We start from the raw sequence: 27015 nt of genomic DNA on the forward strand, positions 1-27015 counted from the left end.
AGCGCGGGAGGGGTCGGGCGGGAGGGGTCCCGGGCCAATGCCCCCTCCGGGCCGGGGGCAGGGAAGCGCGGCCACCCCTCCCCACCCCATCGCGGAGCGGCCTCCTGGAAGTTGGGATAGAAGTTAGGGACAAAAAAAAAGTTCTGGTTGGCGGCAGCAGGCGGGCGGGAGAGGCGCGGGCGGGCGCGGAGCGGGGGGCGGTGCGGTGCCGGCCGGGCCCGCGGGCGGAGCGGGGTCCGGGGGGGCCGCGCAGCGCCCCGGGCGGGAGGCGGCGCGGGCGGGCGCGCGCAGGAGCGCTGCGAGCACGGGCTGCCTCGCTCGGATACGGTGCGGGCGGGCTCAGGAGGGGCGGAGCCGGCGGCGGAGAGTGATTCGGGCGGGCGTAACTGCGAACTTTTGTTTGGTGTGTTGTGTGAGTTAGTTTCCGCCGCCGGGACAGAGGCGCCGGCCGGGCTGGGCCGGGCTCGGGGAAGCGCCGCACGGCCAGAGTTGTTTTGCCAGTTGCCGCGGGCGGGTCGGCTTCCCGACCGAGGGGTGAGAAGCACCGGCGACAGCAGGACGAGCCCGCGGCCCGGGGAGCGGGGCATGCGGGACTGGGAATCCGGGCTCTGAGCCGCCGAGCCCCGCCAGGGAAGCGCCGGGGGGTCCCGACGGAGCCATGGATCCTGGGCAGCCTCAAACGCAGCAGCCGCCGCAGGCAGCGCAGCCCCCGGCCTCGCAGCAGCAGCAGCCGCCGCCGCAGCCCCCTGGCCCGGTGTCGGGGGCCCCGGCCGGCGCGGCGCAGCCCCCGGGTGCGGGGCCCCCTCCGGCGGGGCACCAGATCGTCCATGTGCGGGGCGACTCGGAGACCGACTTGGAGGCGCTGTTTAACGCAGTGATGAACCCCAAGGGCGCCAACGTGCCACACACGCTGCCCATGCGACTGCGGAAACTGCCCGACTCCTTCTTCAAGCCGCCCGAGCCCAAGGCCCACTCCCGCCAGGTGAGGGGGAGGGTAGGCAGGGGCCCGCGCCGCGGGCGGGCGGGGGGCGGCCCGGCCGGGCCGTGCTCCCCCTCCCCGCCGCCGAGCTCCTCCCGGGGGAGGCGTGTGGGGGAGGGGGCCGGGGCGGGAATCCGCGGGGCCGAGCGGGCGGGGGGCGCCCGGCCGGGGCTGTCGGGGCGCTCTCTGCCGCCCCCACACCCCTTTATTTGTTCTTCCCCTGGGGCAGGGCCGCCTCCCGCGCCCCGAGACGCCGCCGGGGCCGGGACCGCGGTGGGAGGGCGAGCGAGCGCTGGCCCCGTCCCGGTCTCTAGTGGGGCCTCGAACTCCACATCCGCTCCTTGGCTATCTCGGCCTCACCGGGAGGGCGACAGCGGGGGTGAGCCCCTAAAACTTGGGTGAAAACACTTCGCTTGGAATGTCGCTTTGCGGTCCAATTCCCTGCCCTCTGTGGAAGGGGTCGATGAAGTGGTGCCAAACCTACACCCCCTCGCCCCGTCAGAGAGTAAATATGGATGTGACTTTTCCACCATTTCAGCACGGCGCTGGGTTGAGTAGGATTAACCCCCCCACATACACAGGCACGCACATCCGAAGTTAATTCCCGAGCCAGACGCCAGGTCCGACGGCGTCCAGGGTCCGCCGGGCGCAGCGCCGCATCCCGGGCAGCGGCGGCAGCCTGGGAGCGGGGCTCGGAGCCGTGGGGCCTCGGCCGTGCCGGGCCGGGGGAGGGAGCGATGCGGGCCGGGCCGCGCAGGGAGCGGGGGAGGGATGCGGGGCAGGGCTGGGAAGGGGCGGGGCAGCGCCGGGGGGAAGGGGCGATGCGGGGGCAGGGCCAAGGAGGAACGGGGTGGGGTATGCGGGGCAGGGTCGGCGCTCGGCCTCCGGGTGCTTTTGGTGTTTAAGCAGAGGGACTTTTGTACCAAGACCTAAGTGCTGGTGTGAATACGAGGGGAAGCTACTGCTGTTAACCAACGTTTTGGATGGAGACTGTGCATATCTAGTCAAGTGTTATTAAGTAATGAACTTAGTTGCTAAGCTATAAAATAAATTTTATTATTGGCTATTGTCACTTTATCTGTGTAGCCAGTAAGGGTGAAACTCACTGTGTACTGGTGCCTGGTACCCATGTTGTTAAGGGCCTGTCAACATTTCCATTATTAAACTTCTGTTTTGAACGTTTTATAACTTGACTTCAGAAGTTCATTCCAGGCTGAACCTTGGCACGTACTCTCCCAGCCTAGGAGTTAATTCATTTTCCAAATACTCGAAAAAGCAGTCTGGCCTTCATATAGGAATACTGAAAAGAAAATTGGAAGGGGTGGAGCTGATCTGCTTCTGTAGTTTTGCTAGCTTCTGAGTTGCAGACGTTTAATAACATACTGAAATCCAGCAAGGAATAAGGGGTTCCTGTATAGTGTTCTCCCAGCTTGCGCAGATCTCATTGCAGTTCCATTGTGTACAAATCTGAATGGGTAGACATTCATCTAACACTTGGTGCTATGTCTTGTTAAATACAGTAACTGCAGTTAAATAGCTACCATGTTTGAAATGCACTAAAAGTGCATTTAGTGCATTGAAATGCACTAAAAGTACAACTTTCGGTTGTACTTTTAGGCTTAGCTTTATATTCCTTGTGTATGTTAATTTTGTCTGTAAAGCATATTTAGTTGGATCACTGTTCCTTGTATACCACTCAGTGGTTCCTAAAACATTAACTTGAAATCTAGCTAAAGCAAGAGAGAATAATTTGCTTCATTGTGGATTGTTTTCATTTTTTCCTTTCTGTTTAATTGTGCCACATAAACATTCAGTTTAAAGAAAAAAACGGAATATAAATCTGTGATTCCCAGGAATTTAAATATTGCAAATCCACTCTTTTGTCTGGATGTAAGTGCAAACTGATTTGTTTCCAGTTGAATACATGGAACTTCATGTGTGCTTGCATACAGATGGAGTGAAGCAGATGTGTAAGAGTGTGTAAGTGGGGCCTCTTATGGTGTAATACCTTGTGTAGAGAGGTGTGACAGGGACTGATACATGCATCTCATTATAGGTGTCAATATTGTTCTGGTCTGTCTATGAAACCAGTTAATTGGTAAATATATTTTTAAAAGCCAATTTTACTTTAACCAGGTTTTCAGAGCTGCCTTTTCCATGTTGGATGTGTATTTAGTACTGGCAAGGACTTTCTGTGTACTTATGAGTGGTGACTCCAGTGAATGGGTTTGTGAGTCATTTCTGGTTGACTGGTTCAACTGTTTGCTGAAGCTTTGCTTTGGATCAAGCATGGACAGACTCTTTATACCCTCAAAAGTTCAAGTTATTAGGAAATGTTATGTTCGGTCTTCTTGTTTAGGTTTTTTAATGGTTGAATTAATGAGTCTTCCTCCATTGGAACTCGCTGCTGCCAGTTGGCATTTCACTATTGCTTTTCTCTTTGTGTGATCTTTTAAACCCCTACGGTCTGGGGGGTGGGATGGTGTGTGGCGTGTGCATCTACTTGAATCCCCACACCCCCACTTGAAAAGGACAGTGGGAAATTAACTCCTCCAGCAGAAAGTGGGTGTGATGGTAGGGAGTGGGTGTAGTCCAGTAACAAACCACTCAATGCACTGCATGAGATCTGCTGACTGCAGGCAGGTCTGTTCTTAACCCTGTGTTAGGAGTAAGAACTTTAGTTTCAAAATAAAACTAAGGGCTCTCAACACGTACACTTAATATTTCTTGACTTGCACAGGGGTTTTTAACCAAACTACATGGAGGCTTGTTGAACAGTTACAACTGGAAAATAAGCAGAACTTTAGAACAACTGAGCTATGAATCTCTACTGAAACGTTCATTTAAAGTTAAATGTCTTCTGACAGCTGCACTTCTACTGAAATGTAGGAATCTTAATAAAAATAATTTCACTCCTGGCAGGCCAGCACTGATGCCGGGACAGCAGGAGCCCTGACCCCACAGCATGTCCGGGCTCATTCCTCTCCAGCATCACTGCAGCTGGGAGCTGTTTCTCCAGGGACACTTACACCCTCTGGAGTAGTGACTGGACCTGGAGCTCCATCTTCTCAACACCTCCGCCAGTCTTCTTTTGAGATCCCTGATGATGTACCTTTGCCACCAGGTTGGGAGATGGCTAAGACACCATCTGGACAGAGATACTTTCTTAAGTAAGTAAAATTTCTTTTCAATTAGCTGTATGTTTGGCTCTTTTTTTTTTTTTTGTTGTTGGGATATATACGTTTTTACCATCTTAGAATGTCAGTAAATTTCATTGTGTTTAGAATATGTATTTTTAAAAACATGCTTGGGATTTTAAGTAGAGGACCCTACCACTTCAGTATTTCTCACATATCAACTCTGCTGTTTCTGAAAACTGTAGGGTAGTCTGTGAATATTTGTCCTATCTTAATCTTATCTAAAGAATGTTACCCATTATATTGTGTACTAAAAAAATCAGTGAAATTAGCATAGTTGTTCTTGAACAATGAGACTTTTGGATTTGCTGAATATTGTTAGAGTTGTCATGCAGGTCAAGATACATTTTACCTCATTTTAATAATACAGATGTAAAAACACAGAGTTAACTTTAGAGAGTGTTGTAGTGACAGTATGTCAGGACTTCTAATATTTTGATTAAAGACAATTGTTTAAATACACAACTAAAATGTTTTTTGCCTACTCTTTCTTCCTGAGGTAATTAACATATGTGTTTGATTACTGTGTTTGTGTTTGTAAATTAACTCATCTACATTCCTGGCAATGAAGAGGAAATTTCAGAATTTCTAACATTGTTTCATCTTCCTAGAGCTGTAACTTTTCCACACAGTGAAATTAGTATCACCTTTTCCATAGCTGAAGAAAGTTAGACGTGCCATCCATTTGACACCCAATCCATCAGGAAGCACTTTCTTTTATTCTGTGCAGTTTTCAAAAACAGCAGGGACTTGTCCTTCATTCTGAAAATGTGCCCACCAAGACCATAACTTGCCCTCAAATACTTTGACTATACTTGATTTTTTTATTTAACAGCAAGTCTCCAAATAACCCATTATATGTCATTTGCAGGGTGGCGAGAGGTAATGCAGTGTTACTTATGGAAAACTTGTTTCAGCCAAGAAAAATGTATTTATTACTACCTTTCCCTCTCAAACACTGTGATTAATAGCTGCATCTGATTGAAATAGTTGAGCTTGTGGCTTCAAAAATAATAACAAATTTACATTGTGTGCAATGAAAATTGAACTTGCAGAACTTCTTAAAAATGTTTCTTGTTCCTGTAGCTGTGATATTTCCATACAGAGAAATTAGCCTTTTCTTTTACTCTTACTGCACCCAAAAAGAGGGTGCAGTAGTTGTCTGAAATTTTTTGAGCCTGGAGGTTCCCTTTTGAGAACAATCATTCTCTATTAGAAATGTGAAAATAAGCATTAGCTGCAGATTTTGAAGATGTGATATTTTCTTTGGTGAAGTTTAACAGATCAGTGTGCTCTAGAATATGAGCTCTTCATCAGACACAAGTAGAAGGTTTTTTTTGAACTGTGTAATTTATGCCATTTGAGAAGTGTAGCTCATTGAACCTTGAGAAGAGAACAGAATGAGTTTTGAAATGAAAAGCAAACTTTTGTTTTGACTGTGTTAGTGAGAGCTCTTAAAGAGCACCTTATGAAGCATGAAAAATAGATATTTGATTTTAAAGTTTTACTGCCACAAGTAATTGTTCTTGATAGCACTGTCAATTTTACAGAAGATGAAAGAGTTCAAGAGACAAAAAATGTCTTCCTGCTCTTCCAATGAATTTTTTTAAATTTTGCTCATTCAGGTGAAATTAGAGTGAAAGATTTATTCTTGGAAAGCTTTTTCTGCAGTTTGATTATTACCACAAAAATCTTTCCTTTTTCTTTTGCAAGTTTTTTTGTCCTTTCTTGGTGTCCTGGTATCCATTTCAAAGGGTCAGGTTTCAGCAAGAACAATAAAGAGCCTGAGACTGGAAAGTACACACAAGTCTGGCAAACTCATCTGCATGAGCAAGATCGTTTGTTCTCAAGCAGACATCCAAAGTAAATGATTGAAAGAGCTGCTAGCTGTGAAGGATGTGTCTTGAAGGGGAAAGGAGTGGAAACAAACCAGGTTGTTAGGAAAAAAAATAAAGGCTGTGCTTTTTGAACCTCTCCCTGCTGGGTCACATGCTGACCTTGGGAGATTTTAAACAGTGTAATGGGCTGTTTCCTTTTGGCTTTCCTTGGGTGATACTCTGGTATGGGAGAGTCTAATGAGGACAGCTCTGTTCACACTTGAAGAACATTTGTTCATAAAAGGTTGCTTAATATATATGCAGGTAAGATCCACCAACTTCATTGGAGTTTTTTGAGATTTGTAAAAAGCATTTAAAGTACTAGCACAACATTTGCTCTGTCTGTAAAGGAAGCCTAAAGAAATTTAAGACTAGTTTTGAGTAGCAAGTTTTATACTAAAGGTTTTTTTCAGTGATGAGTGGAAAGTTCTAGTTCACACCTACAAGCCTGCTAAAGTTCTCATCTTGCCTGGTTATACCTTAAACATTTGCTTGAAATGTGTGTACTAAGATTTCTGATTCTAAATCACCTTTAATGTGGTTCCTTCTACCATATGCAGATTTTTAGTGTCTCTTCAAGTATTCAGCTTTTTTTCTTCATTGGCTGCATCACTCCTTGTTTCCACTAGCTCCATGAACAGTCTGGTAATCAGGCTCTAAAAACATCTTTGCAGAATAGGTAACAATATTAGATTCTTTCCAGATGTCAGTAAGCCCTATGGTTACAGTTATTATAATATGCTACAGTACAAAGAGAATAATACAAAATTGAGTACCATACTTAATACACTCTGGAATTACAGTCACTTCCACTAATCAGTGGGTCAAGCACTGCAAACACAGTAATTTGTGCAAAGAAATGAAAATAGTGTATATGGGAGAGAAAATACTTAATCATCTGTGTGTGTATTTATAGAGATAGATGCACAGAGTTGTTTGGCCAGATATTTTATACACACACACCCCATGTAGCCATACACATTAAAAGAAGGTGAGGACAGTACTATAGGGTTTGAACCAGAACTATTCTTGTAAATTAGACTGTCATCTGGATAAATAGACCCCCTTATGTATGAATGCCCAACATATGATTTGCCAGAATTCCACATATTAGCATTCATCTCACTGTTATGGGTAGTAATGCTGAGTTTCATTTTCCCTTAGTGATGATTTTGAGCAGTGGGTTAAGGCCTGCTTACTGTACAGCTGGTAAAACTATTTTTTAGTGATACTGCTCCTTCAGTGGAGCTCATAAGTTAAGACTTGCTGGTTAGTAAGTGGTCACATCTGAGTCATCTCTCACTGATGTAGCCCATTCTTAAACATACAGTAAAGAAGCCGAGCTTGGTTTGTGTGGTGATGTCAATTGCATTGCTTTTTAACCACTTCCTGTTAGCCAGCTGCTGCTTGACATTTCGGTGAACTGTGCAGAAAGATAGGGAATCGCTCTCGAGGCAAAAGATAATGTGCAATGGGAATAGCAGACAGCAGCTTGCAGAAAGAATAAACAAATTTTGCTCAGTTTTAGAATTACTCTTGTATCATTTTAAATTAGAGTTATGCTTTTAATTCTTACAGAGCTTGTGTAATACTTCTTCTGTTGTTGTAGTGTGAGGAAAAGTTAACTGATTGTCCAGCAAACAAGTCTTGTAATTATTTTTCCTACAGGAAGTAGTTCTTGCAAGCAGTTTATCAACAACTTCCTATTTTTTCTGTGAAGTGTTGAATGACTTCCTGAAGGAGGCCAAGGTGGTTTTCATTAGTATTTGTGGGTGTTTTTGAGGTGTTTATCCATCTGGCAGAAAAAAAAGATTGCTGTTACACATTTCTCACGTGCTCCATATGGAGGTATGGTTTTGGGTGTTACAAAACCAACTAGTGTTAAGACAACAGGGAAGTTTATTGCTACGATTTTTGGTTTTGTCTTTTTTAAATTTCCTTATGTCACACATAAAAAATATCCAGTGATGATGTTAAATTTCTCTTGCATCCTGTTTTTACCCCTGACTGGTACTACCCACTACACCAATTTCCTCTGCTCCCCTTGGTCTTCCCACCAAAGTAATCCTAGTTTTCAAGGACAAAAGATGTTCATTGGAAAAGCAGCAGCCACAGCTGCATATTTTATTGAATACCTTAATTTAGTGAAGTGTGTATTCAGAGTCATCAATATGACTTCTTATGCTTGTAGTTCTATAGTTCAAGCAAGCTGGTCAGTAAAATAGCAGCATTGTTGGAAGCCAAAACTGTAGCCACTGCTTTGATGGGCTTCTCCACTTCTGAAGATCTTTAGTTGCTAAATTCTATTTGTAATATGTCAAGTCAGTTGCATTTTTATATTGATGATTTGACTGTTTAGGAGAATACTCAAAAGATCAAAGATCTCCCTAGAAAAAGCCATGAAAAAATGGTACCGGGGACACTGTCAGTTTCAGAACATTTCGACACAGTGAAATTAGTATCACAAGTATCATTAGTATCAAGGAAAAACATTAGTTAAAACACTTCCAAAGGAAAGCTTGCTGTAGTATGTTTTTGACAATTTAAGGGAAGACAGTCACAGTACTACTAAGTGTGTATTCTTCCTTCTACCTCTTACTTTGAAGAGTCCTAAGAAAGAAAATAACACAAATTTTTTTGAATTCACAGTTCTACTGAACATTTCAATATCTTTGAAAGGGCTGAGGAAGAATTAAGGGCAAACGTGCCTCATTTGCATTAGCACCGAGACTGGGCATCAGAGAAAGCAGTGGCACACATTTCCTTCTGTTTGATGAAACAACATTATCCATGCATTCAGTACCCTGCTGTACCAAGGTGATTTTAAGACAATTCCAAAAAGCACTTGAGATATGATTTCAGGTAAACCAAAAACATACCTCATGGTTTTCACAAATAGGGTATTTTTAATTTATAAGCATATTGACATTTATTATCTTCGGAAGAACATAGAACTGGGGAAAATACAGCATCTGTGGCACCTAGTTGGAAGTTAATAATTAAATCCTCTCTGAGGATTTTTTTTTAATTAGTTGTTGATCTGAACCTTTCTTCTTCCCATGGGTTTTTGTCTTTCACATATCTCTCATAAAAATAGTCTTTGTGTGTTGTAGTATCTGATTTTGGGATTATGCGCTTTAGGTATCTTGTACTGCTTTGTAGCACTACTTTCCTATCTCCTGAATCAAATTTGAGATCAGTTTTATCTTACTGGCTATCTGAAATTTTTTTATTGTGTTGAAAGCTGTAATTGTGACTAAGTCTTAACCAGTCTTTTATAATTAAAGTACTAAAGTATCTCTGATTAGTAATAAGAAGAGTATTTGAATACAGGTTTAATCAGAATTTCATGTTTAGAAAAAGATGCTTCTGCAAATCTACATATTAAATATTTCTTCTGGTTAAATTTGAGTTAGAATTGTAGCATTAAGCTCTATGAGTGTAATTGCACTGCTGTGGAACTACTTCTGTTTTCTGAGGTCTTGACTTCTAAAGACAAACAAGAATTTGATATAAAATTAGATGAGTGTCTTCTGGATTTTTATCCTTTTGCTTTTTTTTCCCTGTATGCGGAAGATGGCAAAGAATTACAGTAGTGGGGTTTTTAGTAGTCATCTGGCTTGTAGCACAGGATAGTCTTAACCCTTCAGTTACATGATGGAAATTCCTGCATGATAGAAAGCAGTAAAATAATAAAAGCATCTTAATTTGAAAATTCCCCTGAGGTAAGACTGAGCACTACTACATCATGTTTCTGCAAGAAGCTTCTAATGTGTAAATGCTGTTGAACTGATTGGTGGCATGTTTGGGTAAAATCATACCAACTTTTAAAAGATTCATCTCTTAATCTCTTATCTTTCTCCTTCTGGAAATGAAAAAATAACAGTAGCTTTAAAATTCAAAATGTAAAGCCACCATTTATACTTTGCTCAATTTCCCCCTGCAATTGTGACACAACAGCTGCAAATTTTTAAAAGCTGACACAGCAAGCAAATTGGATTTTTAATTCTGTCTGGTTTTAGACTAAACCCTCAGAGAAAGTAACTTATTAGCACTGAGAGTGCTGAAATATTTAACATCAGGACCTAAATTAAGTCACATGTAAAAGTAAAGCAGAGTTCTTCTTGCTCTCAAAGGCAGCAAAAGTTTTCCTGTATGAATGGAACATAAGCACTGGATGCAGGCGCTTAAGCGGGTGATGCCCAGGAGAGCAAGAGGTGTTGCTCAGGGCTGAGGTACAAGATTAACTCTTAAAACTAGTCTTAGTTACAGGCAATCTTGATTAAGACTAGACACTTCTCCTCTGCAACCAACCAAAGAAAAGAAAAACAAAAATGAGGTAAACAGCAACAGAGATCTGTCATCCAAAACTAGGGATGTTCGTTGTCTTTTTATATGTGGCCAGAGCACTGCATGTGTTTATCTTCATAGCTGGAAACAAATTCAGAGGATGCAATTAGATTAAATTTAGTTTAACCTTTTAAAACTGATAGCTGCTCAGTTCTCATATTAATTTGTGTCCTTGTGTTTTTATACATTCCAACATACTTGCATTTATTGTTTGTACACTTCTCATATACTTGTGCAGTCAAACTCAATAATGGTGGGTGGAACTTGCTGTCTTTTGCTATTTGAGTAAATATTCCTTTTTTAAGGTGTGGTTTTTTTCTTTTTTTTTTTCCCTCTCCCCATGACAACAAGCTGTGAGTGATTATGTAAATGCTGTTATTTACCTGACTCAGTTTCTCATGTAAATTATAAAGAAAATTTCACTTGCTTGAATGCAGGAAATTTATGGGAGATTTCTGTGAGTAGCAGTCCTCTGGTAGGTGCCCCTAAGATTTGGCCAAAGTACCATGTAGTTGGCCCCAGAGAATGACAGAATTGTGTCTAGGGGAAATTTAACAGCATGGGGGGGTTAGCATGATGTGAAAAAAATTCTTGGAAGAATGTTGTATTGGAAAGTTAATAGATAGATGCCAGGTACTGGCTGGACACTGTCCCCCAAACAGTTTGCTGCATCTGATTTTGATGTCACGCTCTTTCGGGAAATTTACCAGATGAACTGTATTTTTTGTTAAGCACTCGAATAGGCATTTACAGCATGGGGGAAATTTGGTTTTAATGTGAAAACGGTACCTCATAGTTGCTTTTTGCGAAATAAAACTGGAGTTTTATTTGGAGAACAAAAGTTTTTGTAAGGCGTGACTAAGCTGTGTCGCTGTTTCATGGCCTCCTGAAGTGCTTCTTGGAGTCTGTTTTCTGGGATTCACTCTGTTGCTGTTTTATTTGGCTTTTAGCTAAGTTACTTCAGGCTGTGTTTCAGGCAAGTATTCTAAATTACTGGTTAAGTCAAAGTAATAATACAAAGCTGCCTTGTAAAGTAAGACTTTTACCAGTATGCTGCCTGTCGGTCATGTCAGTTGCTAAGGAGACAAAGCTGTCTTGAAAACAGTCTTGGACTTCGCTTTAATTTTGCTAACGAGGCTTTGCTGCGTCACAGTGAAAGACCAGATCTCTTTTGTTGAGTCTCTGACATGCTGTTTGGTAACTTAGATCAGTGTTAGGGGTTCAGTGTAGTTACTGATTATTACACCGAGGTTGTGAAGCCAGGTTTTTTTCTGCTGAATTGTTTTATAGGAAAGTCAAGTAAAGGTCATTAACTATTGCTAGTTTATCTCCAGTGAGTTCTGATTTGTTGAGAGCTTTGTTGGAAGTCTGTCTGCACTACACAGATTTGTTTTAAACCGTGTTACAGCTTCAAGGTTGCCTTTACCTTTCTGATTCCCTTGTTGCAAGTAAACTTTTTTGCTTTTACTTGATATGTTATCAAGTTAGACATCTATGGTTGAATAAAGCATCTGAAAGGAGAGAATCTTGGGTTTGCAGGCAAAATTGAATTCTTTGATTAAAGGAAATAAATGCAACTCACAGGTATATTTTCTTTTTGGATCTTACTTCTCAGTTATTTTTTCTAATTCATTGTACTTATTTGAAAAGCTTGGTTGGCAAGTCCTCAACAATTACTGTGATTGCAACATTTCATATAGTCTCTTTAGAATGGTGAAAAATACAGTAAAAGAGAAATGTCTTCCTGTGTTGCTGTTAGTGTAGTTGATATGATTAATAGACCTAAATGTCCAATGAACAAATAATTCAGTAGTGATTTTTATTTGCAAAATTTTTGTCACTCCCAGAGCAGCCAGCTTTTCATGAGTCAAGGATATGAAATATATATCCTTAAAAAGGTGTAACCTGATGCATTAAAGGCTGTGACAAAGTTGCTTTGAAGTGTGTTCTATGTCGTCTTTAGAGACTGTTTTTATAAATATAAGGAAAACATATTTGCAGAAAAAAGTAATACTGTGCTGTAACTGGATTTTAGGTGTCCATTGACTTCAGTGATGGTTTTTGGGTCATGATGAATTGTACTCATTTAAGAGTGAAATATTTTAAATACTGTTTCACTGTTTTTTCAGTGAAAACATTTCATAGCAGATTCTGTGGGTACATGGATTTGTACACAAGTACCTGACTAAGCTAAAATTGCCTGTGTCCTAGTTTATGTGTGGATAGACTTTTGAGAGCTTTTTGTTATGCTGCTTTTGACAGAATTATATTATCATCAGCATGGACCTGTGCTTCATTTTTATACCTTCGGCCTCTAAACACATGCACATTTAATTTCTGACCATGTATATCACTTACTTCTGGCCAGTGAGTATAACATTTGAACTGAAGTAAGCATTCTCTTTCATAACTGGTATTTCATGTTTTCACTTTTTATGAGATTTTAATTCTAAAACTAAGCAGACCTAAGATTTTGGGACCAAATAATTAGTAAGTCACAGAGGGCAGGAACTTCCAGATTTGTAGTGTTAGAACTGTTAATCATTATGATTGTGAGGGTTTGGCTTTGTCTTTTTATTTTTCCTGTAATGACTAATAACAGGAAAGAGATCTATTGGATTTTTAACAATATCCTGGTAATTTAGACATTGGTTAGGCATAAGGAAGAGAAAATGTGAAACAGACCTTAGCATAAACAGTTAGTTAAGAATTAACATTTTAGCATCCTTGTTAATAAGGTCAAAGGAAGTCTTAATTGCATGCTTTTAAAAATTGTTTGTAATTCAAAGTTGTCCCCATTTTTTATTACGCTGTCAGACAGGTCCTGACATGATCAGCTTTGTGTTATGCAAATTTGTTGAGGAAGTTGGAGAGTTCATTGTTTTCTTAATGAACTAAATTTCAGTTTTATGTGGTAATATACTCAGGAAAAAAGAATCAATCAGCCTCACCCATTTTCCAACTTTTCGTTTTAGTGTTGTGTTGGAGTAGGGAGCAGGGAAGCAGAAGGGGGATGCCTTTGTTTTCTCTGGTGCAACTATTTGTGTAGCTTCTGCTGACAGCTACAGTTTGAATCCTGTGTATGCTGTGATGGTGAGCAACTCAGAGATTGTGGATGAACTGTAACTGATTCCTTTGCTCCGCAATCTTGTTGGAGTAGAAGTGTAGGCTCCTGTCTGTGGCAAACTTGACCTTTTTAAAATGGCCTCAAAATGCTTGCTCTCTGAAACCTAAGGGGGATTTTAAGTGGTTTCCAAGCTAAGGTAACAAGTAATTTACCACATAATTGAGGGAGTGGCAATAAAGTGAAAATTGCTGGCTTTTGTCATGGATAACATTTATATAAATCAGTTTATGGGAAGAAGTCTTTTATATTCACAACAAACAGTTCAGCTCTTGTTTTGTGCATGTGTGTTTGTATAGAATTTATTTGAAATACAGGTGATTCTGGTGTTGATGCTTTTTACTTTGCCATAATTTGGATGCAGGCTCTTTGCATAATTTTCCTATAACTTTGTAAAATTCTTTATGTGAAAGACAAAGGTGAAGGTATAAGTAGACCTACAATTTCGCTGATGCATGGTGCTTTTACTTCTTAACTAGCTTATATGACTTCTTTCTGATTTCTCCTGATAAATATATTTGATCATTATAGCCCTTACCTGCAGCTGGGACATGAACTTATGAGACCTTAGAATACTTTACTGAAGTATATAAAAACTGAGTGCTACCATTCAGTTACGTGCCCACTGTTGATTAAAACTTTCCAGCCTCAACTACTGTATGCAGGTATTTATGCACGTACTGTCTCTCTTCATCTAGTCAAACTGCAAGATACACTTTAGATAAAAGGTGTTCTTCTCTTGTATAGGATGCAATTCAGTTCCTGACTGCCAGCTAAAAATCTTGTCTGTTCTGCAAGCTGCAGAAGAGTAAAGAAGATGCAAATTCTTGTAAGCAAACACCAAAGAGTTATATTAAATTAATATAAACAGCTTGCAGTGCAGTAGCAACTGGTGCTGTCACACTGTGCTTTATACCACAGTCCTTTCATTTGCACTTCATTAAGACTAGTAGGTTTTCATTTAGGTTAGTATAAATCTTGCATACCATTTGAAGCAATATTTCTGCCCAAGAATAAAATATTTATTTGTCAAATCTATTAGGCTCTTTAGCTCGTGTTGATGCCCAGCATTTTAGATTAGTGCTGGTAGATCCTACAGCAAGGCTGCAACGCAGAATCAGATGATAGTGTTGTGTTGTTTATAATAGAGGTATCTTTCTGAGTAACACATCTAAACTATACTTAAAATTATCAGGTGAAGGAAAAAAATCAGAAGATGATACGTGATAGAAGTGGAGATAAAAACTAGAAGTACTGGCAGTAGGGATGCAGTAGAAGTAGCTATGCTGTTCTCCTCTTGCTGTTCTTGAGATGTTTGAGATGTCCAAGATGTTCAATTTTAAAACCTAGTGACTGCTGGGCCCTGCTGACATTGCTTTTGTAAGAGAGCTTGTTAACAGCATCACTTGAAACTTCCCCCATTTATACAAACCGAGTCCAGGTGCCTGTCCAGGTAAGTGTCTTGTTGCTAGTAGTGGTCAGGAGCAAATTTCTTGCAAAGACTAAGCAGGACAAGCGTATCTCTTTGCTCTTCAAGCAAATACTCTTCTCTGAGAACTCTGCTGGCTTCTGACTGTCCTCCAAGACTTGTGTTGTCTGCGCCTGAAGCCCCCTTTAGCACTGGCTGCTTGCTTTGGCAGGGAGTCTGTCTCACTGGTTGTCTGTCCACTGCATGAAGAAACATCTTCCATCTCTACTAAGCTTGGCCCCCATTAGCTGCTTTCAGTGGTGCTCAGTTCTTACTTTAAATGTGACAATGAACAGTTGGTACATATTTCTAGTTCTATTTAAGATTGCTGTCATTTTCTCTGGAAACTACTTCTTTTGAAATTTGAATATCTGCAGGATCTTCTTGGAATAGAAACTTTTTTTGAGTTAACCCTGCCATCCTTTTTTTTCATATCCTGAACTCATGCATTTTCTAGTTTATGTTATTTTTCAAGTGAAGGGTTAGGAATGTTTTCCAGCATTCACCATTCTGAGCCTTCCATCTAAAAAGTACCCATTTGTCCTTTTACTTGTCCTTGTCCTTTTACTCTTTATACCTGTTTTTTCTCCCCATTTCTTTGCAGTTAGCAGTTGACCAAAAGTAAATTTGTATCATTGGGGAACTATGGTGGTGCTGCTGCTTTCTTTTGGATAGATTCTGGTGTATAGGCCCCTGTGGAAGTTAGCAAGAGTCCCACCTCTGGTGCAAGAGCTGCTGATTCCTCCTTCCTCGTGCCATGTGCTTGCTTTGTACTTTCCTACTGGTAAATGTTTCTTCGTGTCATATCAGGACCTATCTGCATCCTGTAGCTACCTTTTGTTTGTTTGAATAAAAACCAAGAATACTTGCTGTTCCTAATTAGATTGTGTAGTCATTGGTTTCTGAAACTTACTGTGTTTACCTCTGAAGCCCACTGTGATTGCTGTGTCAGCAGAAGGGGGGGAGCCTTCTGTATAAACGCTGGGATGCAAATACTTCCGTTGGTGCATTCACCTCGAAAGAGAAAGGTCATCTGCACTTGCATCTGGCTGGTATTTGGGAGCTGCTTCCTCCAAATGGAAGTATGCTGGTTTGATAAAATGATGTGTATGTGCTTTAAAATACCCAAGCAAGATCCATTTCTAGAACAAAATATTTTGTGGATGATGTGACACATGTACTAAATGATCTACTAGATTTACTGAACCTACTCAGTGTATGTAGGTCTTGAATTTAATGGAAATGTGATTAAAGAAGTGAGCAGTGGCAGTGTATTTGGAAGATGGCTTATGTTTCTTCATATACTCAGTTTCAGTGATGCTGAACAATGTCAGTCTCAACCATGCTTTGAAACTGTCATTTGATATTCTACTAAATTTTCTGCCTATACCATGCTTTACTTCGTAGTATCTGAATGCCAGATGCTTATACCATATTTTGCTCTGTCATACAGTATGTCTGCATAGCACAACAGTTCAGTAACCAAAAGAGAAGTATTTGGCTCTTTAGAGTTGTGATTTCTTTAAAGATTGTCAACCATCTGTAACTGATTTTGTGATTTGAATATGTTGTTTCAAATGTAGCAATTAGTAAATAAATAATAAGAAACAGTTGTTTGAGTCTGAAAAACATCTGAGTAATTAGCTCAGGGGAAGCTTTCTTCTCACAGCAGTAAAGGTTGATTTTTTCTGCATAGACAGCTCAGCATTGTTTGGCTCTCAAGTTGACTGGAAGTACAAAGAACCATGAATCAACAAGTAATCTAGACATGGTTTGGGTTTTTTCTGTTTTCCTCCTGAAGTTCACAACCATAGCCATTAGTGTCATTAGTATTATCTATCTAATCTAGTACTTAGTGAAGGTTGGTCATCCATCCAACCATTCTGCTGAAAGCACACAAATGTTGCTAAAGCTTAATCAGGTCAGAAGTGACTTGTTGAGCCAAGTCTGGAAAACATCCAATGCTGGAGATACCTCATCCTCCCTTCCTCCTATTAAAATGATCCTCCATAAGATGATTTCTCTGCAGAATAGGAAAATATCTAATGTAGCTCCTATATCTAATAGAAAATATATATCCTATATATATATCCTATATCTAGATAGGAAAATATCTAATGTAGATTTTGTAAAGGGGCTGAAGTTTCTCTATTAGCAAAAAAAAAAAGTTTATTCTTTAGATGGAATTTTCTTATGATTAAAAAAAGCAATTAAGGAAGTTGCTATACTGGGTTTGCATAACAGGCTTTTGATAGCGGGGGGGGGGGGGGGGGGCTATAGGGAAGCTACTAGAAGCTTCCTCCATGTCTCACAGGGCCACTGCCATCTGGCTCTAAGAAGCTGGCAAAGGCCAAGGCCATCAGTACAGAGGTAATCCTTCTGGAATAATGTATTTAAGAAGAAGGGAAAAATACTGCTGCAGAACAGCAATAGCTGAGGAGAGGAGTGAGAGTATGTGAGAGGAACAGCCCTGTAGACACTGAGGTCATTGCAGAAGGAGGGGCAGGGGTGCTCCAGCCTCTGGAGGTGAGATTCCCCTGCAGCTCCTGCTGCAGCACATGGTGAGGTAGCTGTGCCCCTGCAGCCCCTGGAGTCCATGGGGATGCAGAGATTCACCTGCATCCCCTGCAGGACCACATGCCAGACCAAGTGGATGCCTGAAGGAGGCTGTGACCCCATGGGAAGCCCACACTGTAACAGGCTTTTGGCAGCACCTGTGGCACCATGGAGAAAGAAGCCTATACTGGAGCAGGTTTGCTGGCAGAACTTGTGAGCCCATGGGGCATCCACACTGGAGCAGCCTGTTCCTGAAGGGAGCCCCATGCTGTGGGGAGGACCCACACAGGAGCAGTCTGCAGCCTATGGGTGGACCTCATGTTGGAGCTGTTAGTGAAGGGCTGCATCCCATGGGAGAGACCCCACACTAGAGCAGGGGCCCTTCCCCTGAGTAGACAGTGTGTGATGAACTGATGGCAGCCCCCATTCCCTGCCCCCTGCACTGATGTCAGGGAGAAAGTACAGAAATCAGAAGTCAAACTGAGCTCAGCAAGAAGGAGGTGTGGGGTAAAGGCAACTTTTAGATTTTGTTTTTATTTCTCATTATCCCACTCTGGTTTGACTGGCAATAAATTAAACTTGTTTCCCTGCATCACGTTTTGTGTGTGACTGTAACTGGTGAGTGATCTCTCTCTGTCCTTACCTCAACCCACGAGCCTTTTGTTATATTTTCTCTCCAGCTGAGGAGAGGAGAGGTAGCGCAGCTTTGGTGGGCACTTGGTGACCTACCAGGGTCAGCCTACTACATTTTTGAGGTCTGTTTCATATACTTAAGTTAGTCCTGTGTTATGATATTCCATGACCTTCTTACATTGAGTAAGCTCTCCAAATGACTGTGCTGTACTCTACAGTGTGGTATGTAGTCAGTAATTCATCCAGGGATCTGCCTTACTGGAATACCTGGTTAACATACATCAGTTTTCTTGGTTGTTGCTTACAGTTGTGATCATATTTATGCAATTTCTTTTAAATTTCATGAAGCTCTGACAGGTTACTGGATGTGTAATACAGTAATTACATTTCAGTCAGTATATGACAACGTTTCTTAAATGTATATGGTGAGTGCTAATTCATAATAGCAGGGAATCCTATTCAAAATAGAAGAAATTGCTCCTTGTCTATGAAATCATCCTCTATATTTGTACTCTTGGTGTACTGTAATTATGGGTTTCTGAGCAAGCTAGAACTGAGAAGAGGAAACTAGATAGAAACAGAGAGAAGCTTATTTCCATTGGGGAAGCATGTCTTATAATGTAGTTGGATTTTGGAAAGGAGTCTAAGACGCTGACTTCTCATCTGATTCCAAAGTGTGGCTGTAATGTGAGCTCATCACACTGGTACCTAGGGATGGTCTTTTGTCAGCAGTGGTACTCCCCAGTTCTTGGTGCTACAGTCAGTCTTAATTTTTCTCTTTCGGTTGTTGAACTTGCCATGGCAGATGGGATGTGAGTAAGGGAAGACAGCAGAGCCTAATGAGGTTAAGGATGTTGGAAGAGGTGGAGTTTGAAGGGTGAAAGCAAGCTTTGTTTACAGATTTCATTTGAAGCAGTCTTTCTGGGTTTTGTAGCTGAAGCTATGCATAGTTGTTGTGGAGTTATGTTATAAGCCATATATCAGCTTTTTCTGTGATTATATGTTTTCAGCTAAACTCATTCTCTTATCTGGTCATGGTGTGGCTGCTCAGAGGAGGAAGCAAGGTAGATGCTTCCCAAGAGTTAATTAAGCAAATCAGTGATGGCACTAAAGATAGATGCATGTGGCATCATTCCATCTGACATCAGAATCTAGTTGTACTTTTTTGTCAAAACAAGCCTCTATTCCATGAAGTATTTTGTTTACGCTTGGGATGTACTGAATGAGATTGAAGTTTAGAGGAGTTTCTTGGTTGTGTGGTAGTTTATGGATTTTAGTTTGGGGTTTTTTGGGGGAAGTGTGCATCAGTTTTTTGTTGTATAGTTTGCTTATTTTTTACATTTACTGTCAATACTATTCTCTGCAATTCAAAATCACATTTCCTGTAGACAAATTAGTAAATTATATATTGCCTTGTTCCAGGCAGCTTTAGTGGGCATTTGATACTTTTGTTTTGTCTGCAGTAAATATACCTTAGGTTCAACTGATGCTGTTTTTACTCTTTTACCCTATGATGCAATCAAACAATATTTTAATGAACTTACTCTTGGCTGAACATAAACCTACGTGTACAGGAGAAATAACATAAAATTTGAAGGCTTTATTGAAATGTTACTTGTAAATTTTTGACTAAAGCTTCTAAGCAGTTTTCTTCTGATACTCTTCTTTATATTAAGTTCACTGTGGGTATTAAACACAGTCATTGCAAGAATAATTGAGTAATAAGGCATAATGTTTATTCTTGTCTCGCTTGAATCCAGATTCTGTTAGGAACCTCCAGAAAAGGGGCCCTTTAGGTTTTTCTGTTAATCTTTATGCACATCATTTCATCTATGGTGATGCTCAAAAAATATAACAATCCTAAATCTAAAATGCAGAAAGTTGATTGACTACAGTCCTCAAGAAGTGAGTTTTAAAAGTGTACAAAATTTCACTTTTTAAATTGTATTTTGAGATATTTGGTTCAAAAACCATTAAAAAACCCCAATCCCCCTTGTGCACGCTCCTGTAGGTATGTGATCATAATCTTCTGTTTGTGGAATTGGCATTCTTGCTCTGTTTATAGAATCACAGGTCTCACTGAATGGAGTAGCCTGAAACAGGGTGTAAGACTGTCTACTTTGGTGCCTATCTGAAAATGTTAGTCTTCTGGTCCAGTATGTGGTATATCAGTGGGGGACAAAGGAAATAATACAGATAAATTTGTATAATTCTTTAGTTTATATGGGGGTTTTAGGGGTCATTCTTGGTAGTTTTGGTTTCTTTTTACTAAATAAACACATGCATTAATATTTAGCTTAATATGAACTTGGCAAACAGCGAAAAATAATGGGGAAAAGGAGTTTTTAGTGAGCTGTATAGAGAAGAAAAATTAAAAAACAATCATGTTTGTCTGGCTTGTAAACTTCAAGGTTTATTGCAGCCATCTGTGTAGAGTTACCACCTTTCGTCACTGAAACTGGACTAGGGTGGCACAATGGTTCTTCCAATCTCATCAATACACATCTTAGTTACTTAGGACTGGCAACTAAAAATAAAAGGACAATCCCAAAAAAAGGCATACTTTGATGCTTGATAAGTATTGTGCTTTGTTGTGATCCAGTATGCGTTCTGTTGCTAATTCATTGAGGTCTGATATTTTAACAATATGCATAAACTTGGCTTTGCTGCAGTTACAGATTTGATGTGTGAACTAAATTCAGCTGAAGTCAGTAAAGGGTGTGTGGTGGTTTTGTGGTTGGATTTTTTTCCTTTTTTTGTTTTTGGTTTGTGGTTTTGAGGTTTTTGGTTTGGGGTTTTTCTTTTCCTTTAGTTAAAAAACTTGAACATTGAATTGAGCTGTTAGCTCACATGATATGTGCTATCAAAGATGATGTACTAATGAAGCTGAAATAAGATTTTGTTGCCTTTGTATAGAATGTTCTGTTTCCTTGTAATTTATCACAATCCAAAACTTCTAGCTTAACTGGAAGATCTGAAATGGTGTGGGTTTTTGGAGGAGTGCTGGGAGGAAGACAACTTGGATTTTTGTGACTGTATATAAGTGTTGATTTTTGAGCCTACAAGTGCTCAACCAAGTTTCAGCCTGTTCAAGCCATTAACAGGATCCAAAATCTGCAAAAAATGAATAATGTTACAGTAGTTAACTTTCATTGAGGGAACAGAATATTAATTTTAGTTTTTTAACAGTGTACATTTTGTGTAGGTGGTATTAGAAAGTTACCATGAAAAGAAACATATTGAGCTAAATTAATGACTGATCTACGAGTGACTTTTAATCCTGGAATCGTTGAAGTTGGAAAGGAGGAGGTCATGGAGCCGAATTGCTAACCTGACACCACTGTGTTCACCATCACAAAGTGCCATATGTCCATGTCTTTTAAATACCTCCAGGGATGGTGATTCCACCACTTCCCTGGAAGTGGTTCAGCCTGTTCCAGTGTTTGACAGCCTTTTCAGTGAATAAATTTTTCCCGATACCCAACATAAACTTCCCTGGCCCAACATGTGGCCATTTCATCTTGTTCTGTCCCTTGTTACCTGGGAGAAGAGGCTGACCCCCTCCCCCCTCAGCCCCCCCCCCCCCCCCCCCACAGCTACACTCTCCTTTCCTTTCAGGCAGTTGTAGAGAGTGATGAGCTTCTCCCTGAGTTGCCTTTTCTCCTGGCTAAACAACCACAGCTCCCTCAGCCACTCCTCATAGGATTTCTGTTCCAGACTCTTCCCCAGCTCCGTTGCCCTTCCCTGGACACGCTCCAGCCCCTCAATGTCTCTCTTGCACTGAGGGGCCCAGAACTGAGCACAGCATTGGAGCTGTGGCCTCAGCAGTGCTGGCTACAGGGGGACGGTCACTGCCCTGCTCCTGCTGGCCACACCTGGCTGATCCAGGCCAGGATGCCATCGGCCTTCTTGGCACATTGCTGGTTCATGTTCAGCTGCCGGTTCATGTTCAGCTGCCGTTGATGAACATCCCCAGGTCCTTTTCTAGTGAGCAATTTTCCAGCCACTGCCCCCAGCCTGTAGCACTGCTTGGGGTTGCAATGACCCAGGTGCAGGACCCAGCACTTGGCCTTGTTGAACCTCAACAGTTGGCATTGACCAACTTTCATCATTGATCCAGCCTGTCCAGACTGCCCTGCAGAGTCACCAGCAGATCAACATTCCCACTCAACTCGGTGTCATCTGTGAACTTGCTGAGTGGACACTTGATCTTCTAATCCACATCATCAGAAAAGACATTAAATAGGGCTGGCTCCAATACTGAGCCCTTGGGCTCCCCCCACTTGTGACTGCATACCAGCTGGACATGACTCCATTCACAACTCCTCTCTGGACTCAGACATCCCAGCAGTTTTTATCCCATGAACGATGTAGCCCTGCAAGCCACGAGCACCCAGCTTCTCCAGGAGAATGCTGTGGGAAATGGTGCCAAAGGCTTTACTAAAATCCGCCTAGATGAAATCCACGGCCTTTCTGTCATCCATTGAGGGTCACCTGGTCACATAAAGAGATCGGGTTGGTCAGGCAGGACCTGCCTTTCACAAACCTATGCTGGCTGGGCCTGATCCCCAGGTTGTCCTGCATGAGCTGAGTGGTGGCACTCAAGGTGATCTGTTCCATGGCCTTCCCAGCACTGAGGTTAGGCTGACAGGCCTCTACTCTCACAGCTCCTCTGTCACTTCTCATAAATGGGAATCACATTTACTGACCTTTAGTCAACTAGGACCTCACTAGTTCCCAGGGCTGCTGGTAAATGATGGAAAGTGTCATTTCCACCACCTCCCTCAGGACTCTTGGTTGGATCCCATTTGACCCCACGGAGACGTGTCTCTGTGGTGTAGCAGCTTGTTGACTGTTTCTTGTTGGATTATGGGAGTTTCATTCTGTTCCCCATCCCACTCTTCTGGCTTATGGGGCTGGGTACTCTGAGAACAACTGGTCTTACTATGAAGAGGAGCTGACGCAATGAAAGCAATAAGGCATTTCATCATCCTTAGTCACTATGCTTGTCCCTGTTTCTAGTAAAGAATGGAGATTCTCCTTAGCTCTCCTTTTGTTGCCAATGCAAAATTCATAGAAACATTTTTTTATCACCCTGAGCAGCAGTGATCAATTTAAGTTGTAGTTGTGCTTTGGTCCTAATTTTCTCCTTGTATAATCTATGACATCTTTGTAGTCCTCATGAGTTGCCTGCCTCTTGTCCCAAAGATCACAAACTCTTTTTATCATTACTTCTGGCCAGGTCTGTCTGTTCAGCCAGGCCAGTCTTCCTCAACAGCTTGTCTTTTTACCAGATGGGGATGGCCTGTTCCCATACCTTTCATACTTCCTTCCTGAAGAATGTCCAGCCTTCCTGAATTCCTTTGCCCTATAGGATGCCCTCCAAAGCGACTTTCTCAATCAGGCTCCTAAACAGGCCAAAATCTGCCTTCCATAAGTCCATGGTGGCAGTACCGCTGATGCCTGTTGTTGTTTTGAGAACTGAAAACTCATTTTGTGAGTGCCGTGACCAAGATGGCCTCTGACCATCCACCAGTCCTCCTCAGCTCACAAACAGCTGGTCTAAGGGGACACTTTCCCTAGCTGGCTCCCTCACCAGCTCTGTAAGGGAAGTCTCTTGCAGACTCCAGGAATATCCTGGACTGTTTCCTCTCTGCTGTGTTGTACTTCCAGCAGACATCTGGTAAGTCTAAGTCTCCCATGAGAATAAGGGCTAGAGATGGTGAGACTTCTCCCAGCTGCTTACAGAATATTTCATCTGCCTCTTCATCCTGGTTGGGTGGTCTATAACAGACTCCTACCAGAATATCTGCCTTGTTGGCATAAAATTGTACTCAGTAATAACTTGATCTAAGTGTGCTAAAAATAAAATGGAGGGGGAATTTTTTTTTTTTAACAAAAGCTGAGTGGTTTAGCTCTAAAGTGAGGTGTTGATAAATACTGTGAATTGTACTAGATCCAAGCAGGATAGTTAATGCTGTAACTATTGTACTTAGCAGCTCAACTTTTAAGTAGGTCTGTTGCAACTCTGACTGCTCTTAGTCCAGGTAAAATCAGAACAAGTATTTGCTGTTCTCAAAAGCTTTTTGTTGTAAGTACACCTGTGCAAGCAAAAGTCTTGGATGTTCTGAAGGTCTGTTTCAGTAGAATAAATCACAGAATGCAAGCTTTATTAAGAAGGGTAAATGCATAAATTTGTTCATAAGTGTATCCACACCACACTCTTGTTTCTTGGTTGGAGTTTTTGTTGCTTAACATGTTGGGGTTTTTTTTTGTTCCTTGACATGTTGCAAGTTCTTGAAGTGCACTTACCAGCAAAATCGAAATGTTGGGCAAGGTTCAAATTCATACAGCAGGTAATGTGAGGGTGGGTTTAGAGGGAGATAGAAATAGAAAGGAACATAAAAATAATGCAGTTTTGGCATTTCTTCATTTCTTTTTCATGTTAAAGAAAAGCTGTCCAACAGAAGCAATAAAAGAGTTAATGATTTAGCTCACTTGTAAGTAATAATGACAGTTTGAAATTACAATTGCAAGCTTATACAGTACAATCTGTTATGCTTTTTAGTGACAAAATTAGCATGCTACTGCTTTATGTCCTATCATAAAGTTAGGCTTGATATGGACGCCTAAGAGGAGGGATGGGTTGGGTTTTTGCTGCAGTTTCTTTTTCTCTCAAAATACATGTGGCTGTTTTGTTGCCATAGGCTAAACAGGGTGATGAAGAGTACTGAGTGTCAGACCAACAGGAATTGATGTAGGGAAACAAGAAAAGAAGAAACATGTATGTACATGTTGGAACCCTGGATGCTGAGAATTTTAAACTTTCGGTGCTGAAAGGCACAGACTTGCAAGAGAGCACTGCATTTGACCTGAGGCTGTGGAGAAGGCTTCCAAAATTTATTAATAGCACTGGGATTATGGATGTATAGTTGGTTAGAAGTGTGTAATATCACAGAGTGGAAAACTTAGAGTTTGATGTTTTAGAATATAGAAATAAATATGAAGCAAGATGGAGGTTTTAGGGAGGAGGCAGGTTGTTCTTCTTTACCTTCTTCTTCCTTCTTCTTCATGGGTTTGGGTGATGTTTTGTAATTAGACAGAAAAGTCCGCATTGCAGGCTTTGAGGGATCAGTTATTGGCTTAAAAGGGAAAATAATCTAGGTGTCATTTCTTAATTGGAAAGTTTAGTCTTAAAAGACCTTGTCACAAGAGATAGTTAGCCATTTTGTGCCTTTGTAATGAAAGGGTGCAGAACTCATAGTTGTGAGGCTGTTTCTCTGATAAGAAATAATAAACGCCTGAGTCCAAACATGAGCCATGGTCTCAAGTGCCTTCATCCTGACCTCAAGAAGCCAATAGATACAGGTCTGCTACTAAAGGAATTTGTCATGGTTTATTCTTGGAAGAACTGATACTAACACAGAATTCAAGCCTGTAGTATTTTCTTCAGATATTTTACTAAACATTTAAAAGTGTTAGTAAACAGTAGTATTTTATAAATTTTCTTAAGTTCAATCCTTTTCTAAAATCTCTTGTTCCTTATGTAAATAGTTACTGCAGTTGCAGTTCATCTCGAACATCAGAATAAAAAATGACCCTGTTCCTTGCTACACATGGCTCCTTTTTGATTTGTGACTTGTTCTTCCAGCTGACCAGCTTGATTTAACTGCTGTGCTGTGTAAAACTAAAGTAAACTTTGAATGCTTTAATTAACTTTCATACTATATGAGGATCCAGCAAATAGTTTCAGTGTATGTTTCATTACAGAAAGATCTATTCAACTCATCTGTGAACCTTTTATTCTCCCATATGTATATAGTCAGATACACAGATCAAAATACATGCAATTTGATTTTAAGCAGAAGTCAGACTTGTAACACAAAAGCATGTTTTAAGAAATAAGTGCCATTGAAATTCTCAGCGCTCAATACAGAACTTCAATGGCTGACACATCCTTGGAACAAAAAAAGCACAACACTGTTAAGTATTTTGTGTAAATTCAGTCAAGGACTTTGTATAGCCCGAAATTTCTCTCAAAGTAGAAATTATCAAGTGTGCCTGAGATCTAAAGGTGGTAGTTCTGATTCTGGAAATTTTTGTATTTGAAGTGATTTCATGTGATTTTTAATAGTCTTTACATAGTAACTATGCAGCTTAGCCAGTGTGACAAAATCAGAAAGAAACAAATCTCAGTTCTGAGTTACACACTTTTTTTACACTTTGGTTGTAAGCTGTTTTTTGTTTCTAGTAGCACTAGATATGCCATTGGTGGTAATGTCACCCAGTAACTACAGAAGAGAGACAGTAAAAATGAATTACTTTGATTTCCTTTTGTAATATTTCTCTATTTCATAGTACGAGCCTTTTGATTGTAGGATTAATTGAAGACAATCTACAGATTTCTAGAGGTTGGATACTGCCTTCTTTAGTTAATGATTTGGTATTAATAGTATTGATCACCAGAGGTCTAGGATTTCCACTCTTTATTCAATCTGCTTCTGTTTGGTGAGTCCATTTTAATTCCAAGATTATGTTTTGCTTTATTATGAGAAGCGTTGGGAATAGAGTAAGGCAGTAAGGAAGCAGTAAGGCTTCCTCTGAAAGAAAAGGGAGGATAAAAGAAGGATAATTTGGGGTCAAAAGCATAATTTCTTAAATGGATGCTATAGCCTGCTGTTCAGAGGCAACCAGGCGATCTCTACTGATTGGGGCAATTCAGCCATTTATAAAGAAAGCCTGTGTTTATTATTGGTTTGGATTTGACCTCTGATTAAGTCTATCAGTAGTTATTTTCTGGGCAAATATGTCAGCAGTGTGAAAGAAATTGG

The 27015-nt window shown here is 41.0% G+C and overlaps 1 protein-coding gene across 3 annotated transcripts in view; it reads left to right on the top strand.

Moving 5' to 3' along the window:
- The first annotated feature begins 658 nt into the window (after positions 1-658).
- YAP1 (Yes1 associated transcriptional regulator) overlaps positions 659-27015 on the top strand; it is an 88766-nt gene continuing 62409 nt past the window's right edge. For all 3 annotated transcript variants that reach the window (XM_066544737.1, XM_066544735.1, XM_066544738.1), the window contains exons 1-2: positions 659-982; positions 3902-4149. In XM_066544737.1, the coding sequence (XP_066400834.1) occupies positions 659-982; positions 3902-4149 (572 nt within the window). The remainder of the gene's footprint in view (positions 983-3901; positions 4150-27015) is intronic.

This window comes from Molothrus aeneus, chromosome 2 (genome assembly GCF_037042795.1).
Source record: "Molothrus aeneus isolate 106 chromosome 2, BPBGC_Maene_1.0, whole genome shotgun sequence".
Taxonomy (NCBI): Eukaryota; Metazoa; Chordata; class Aves; order Passeriformes; family Icteridae; genus Molothrus; species Molothrus aeneus.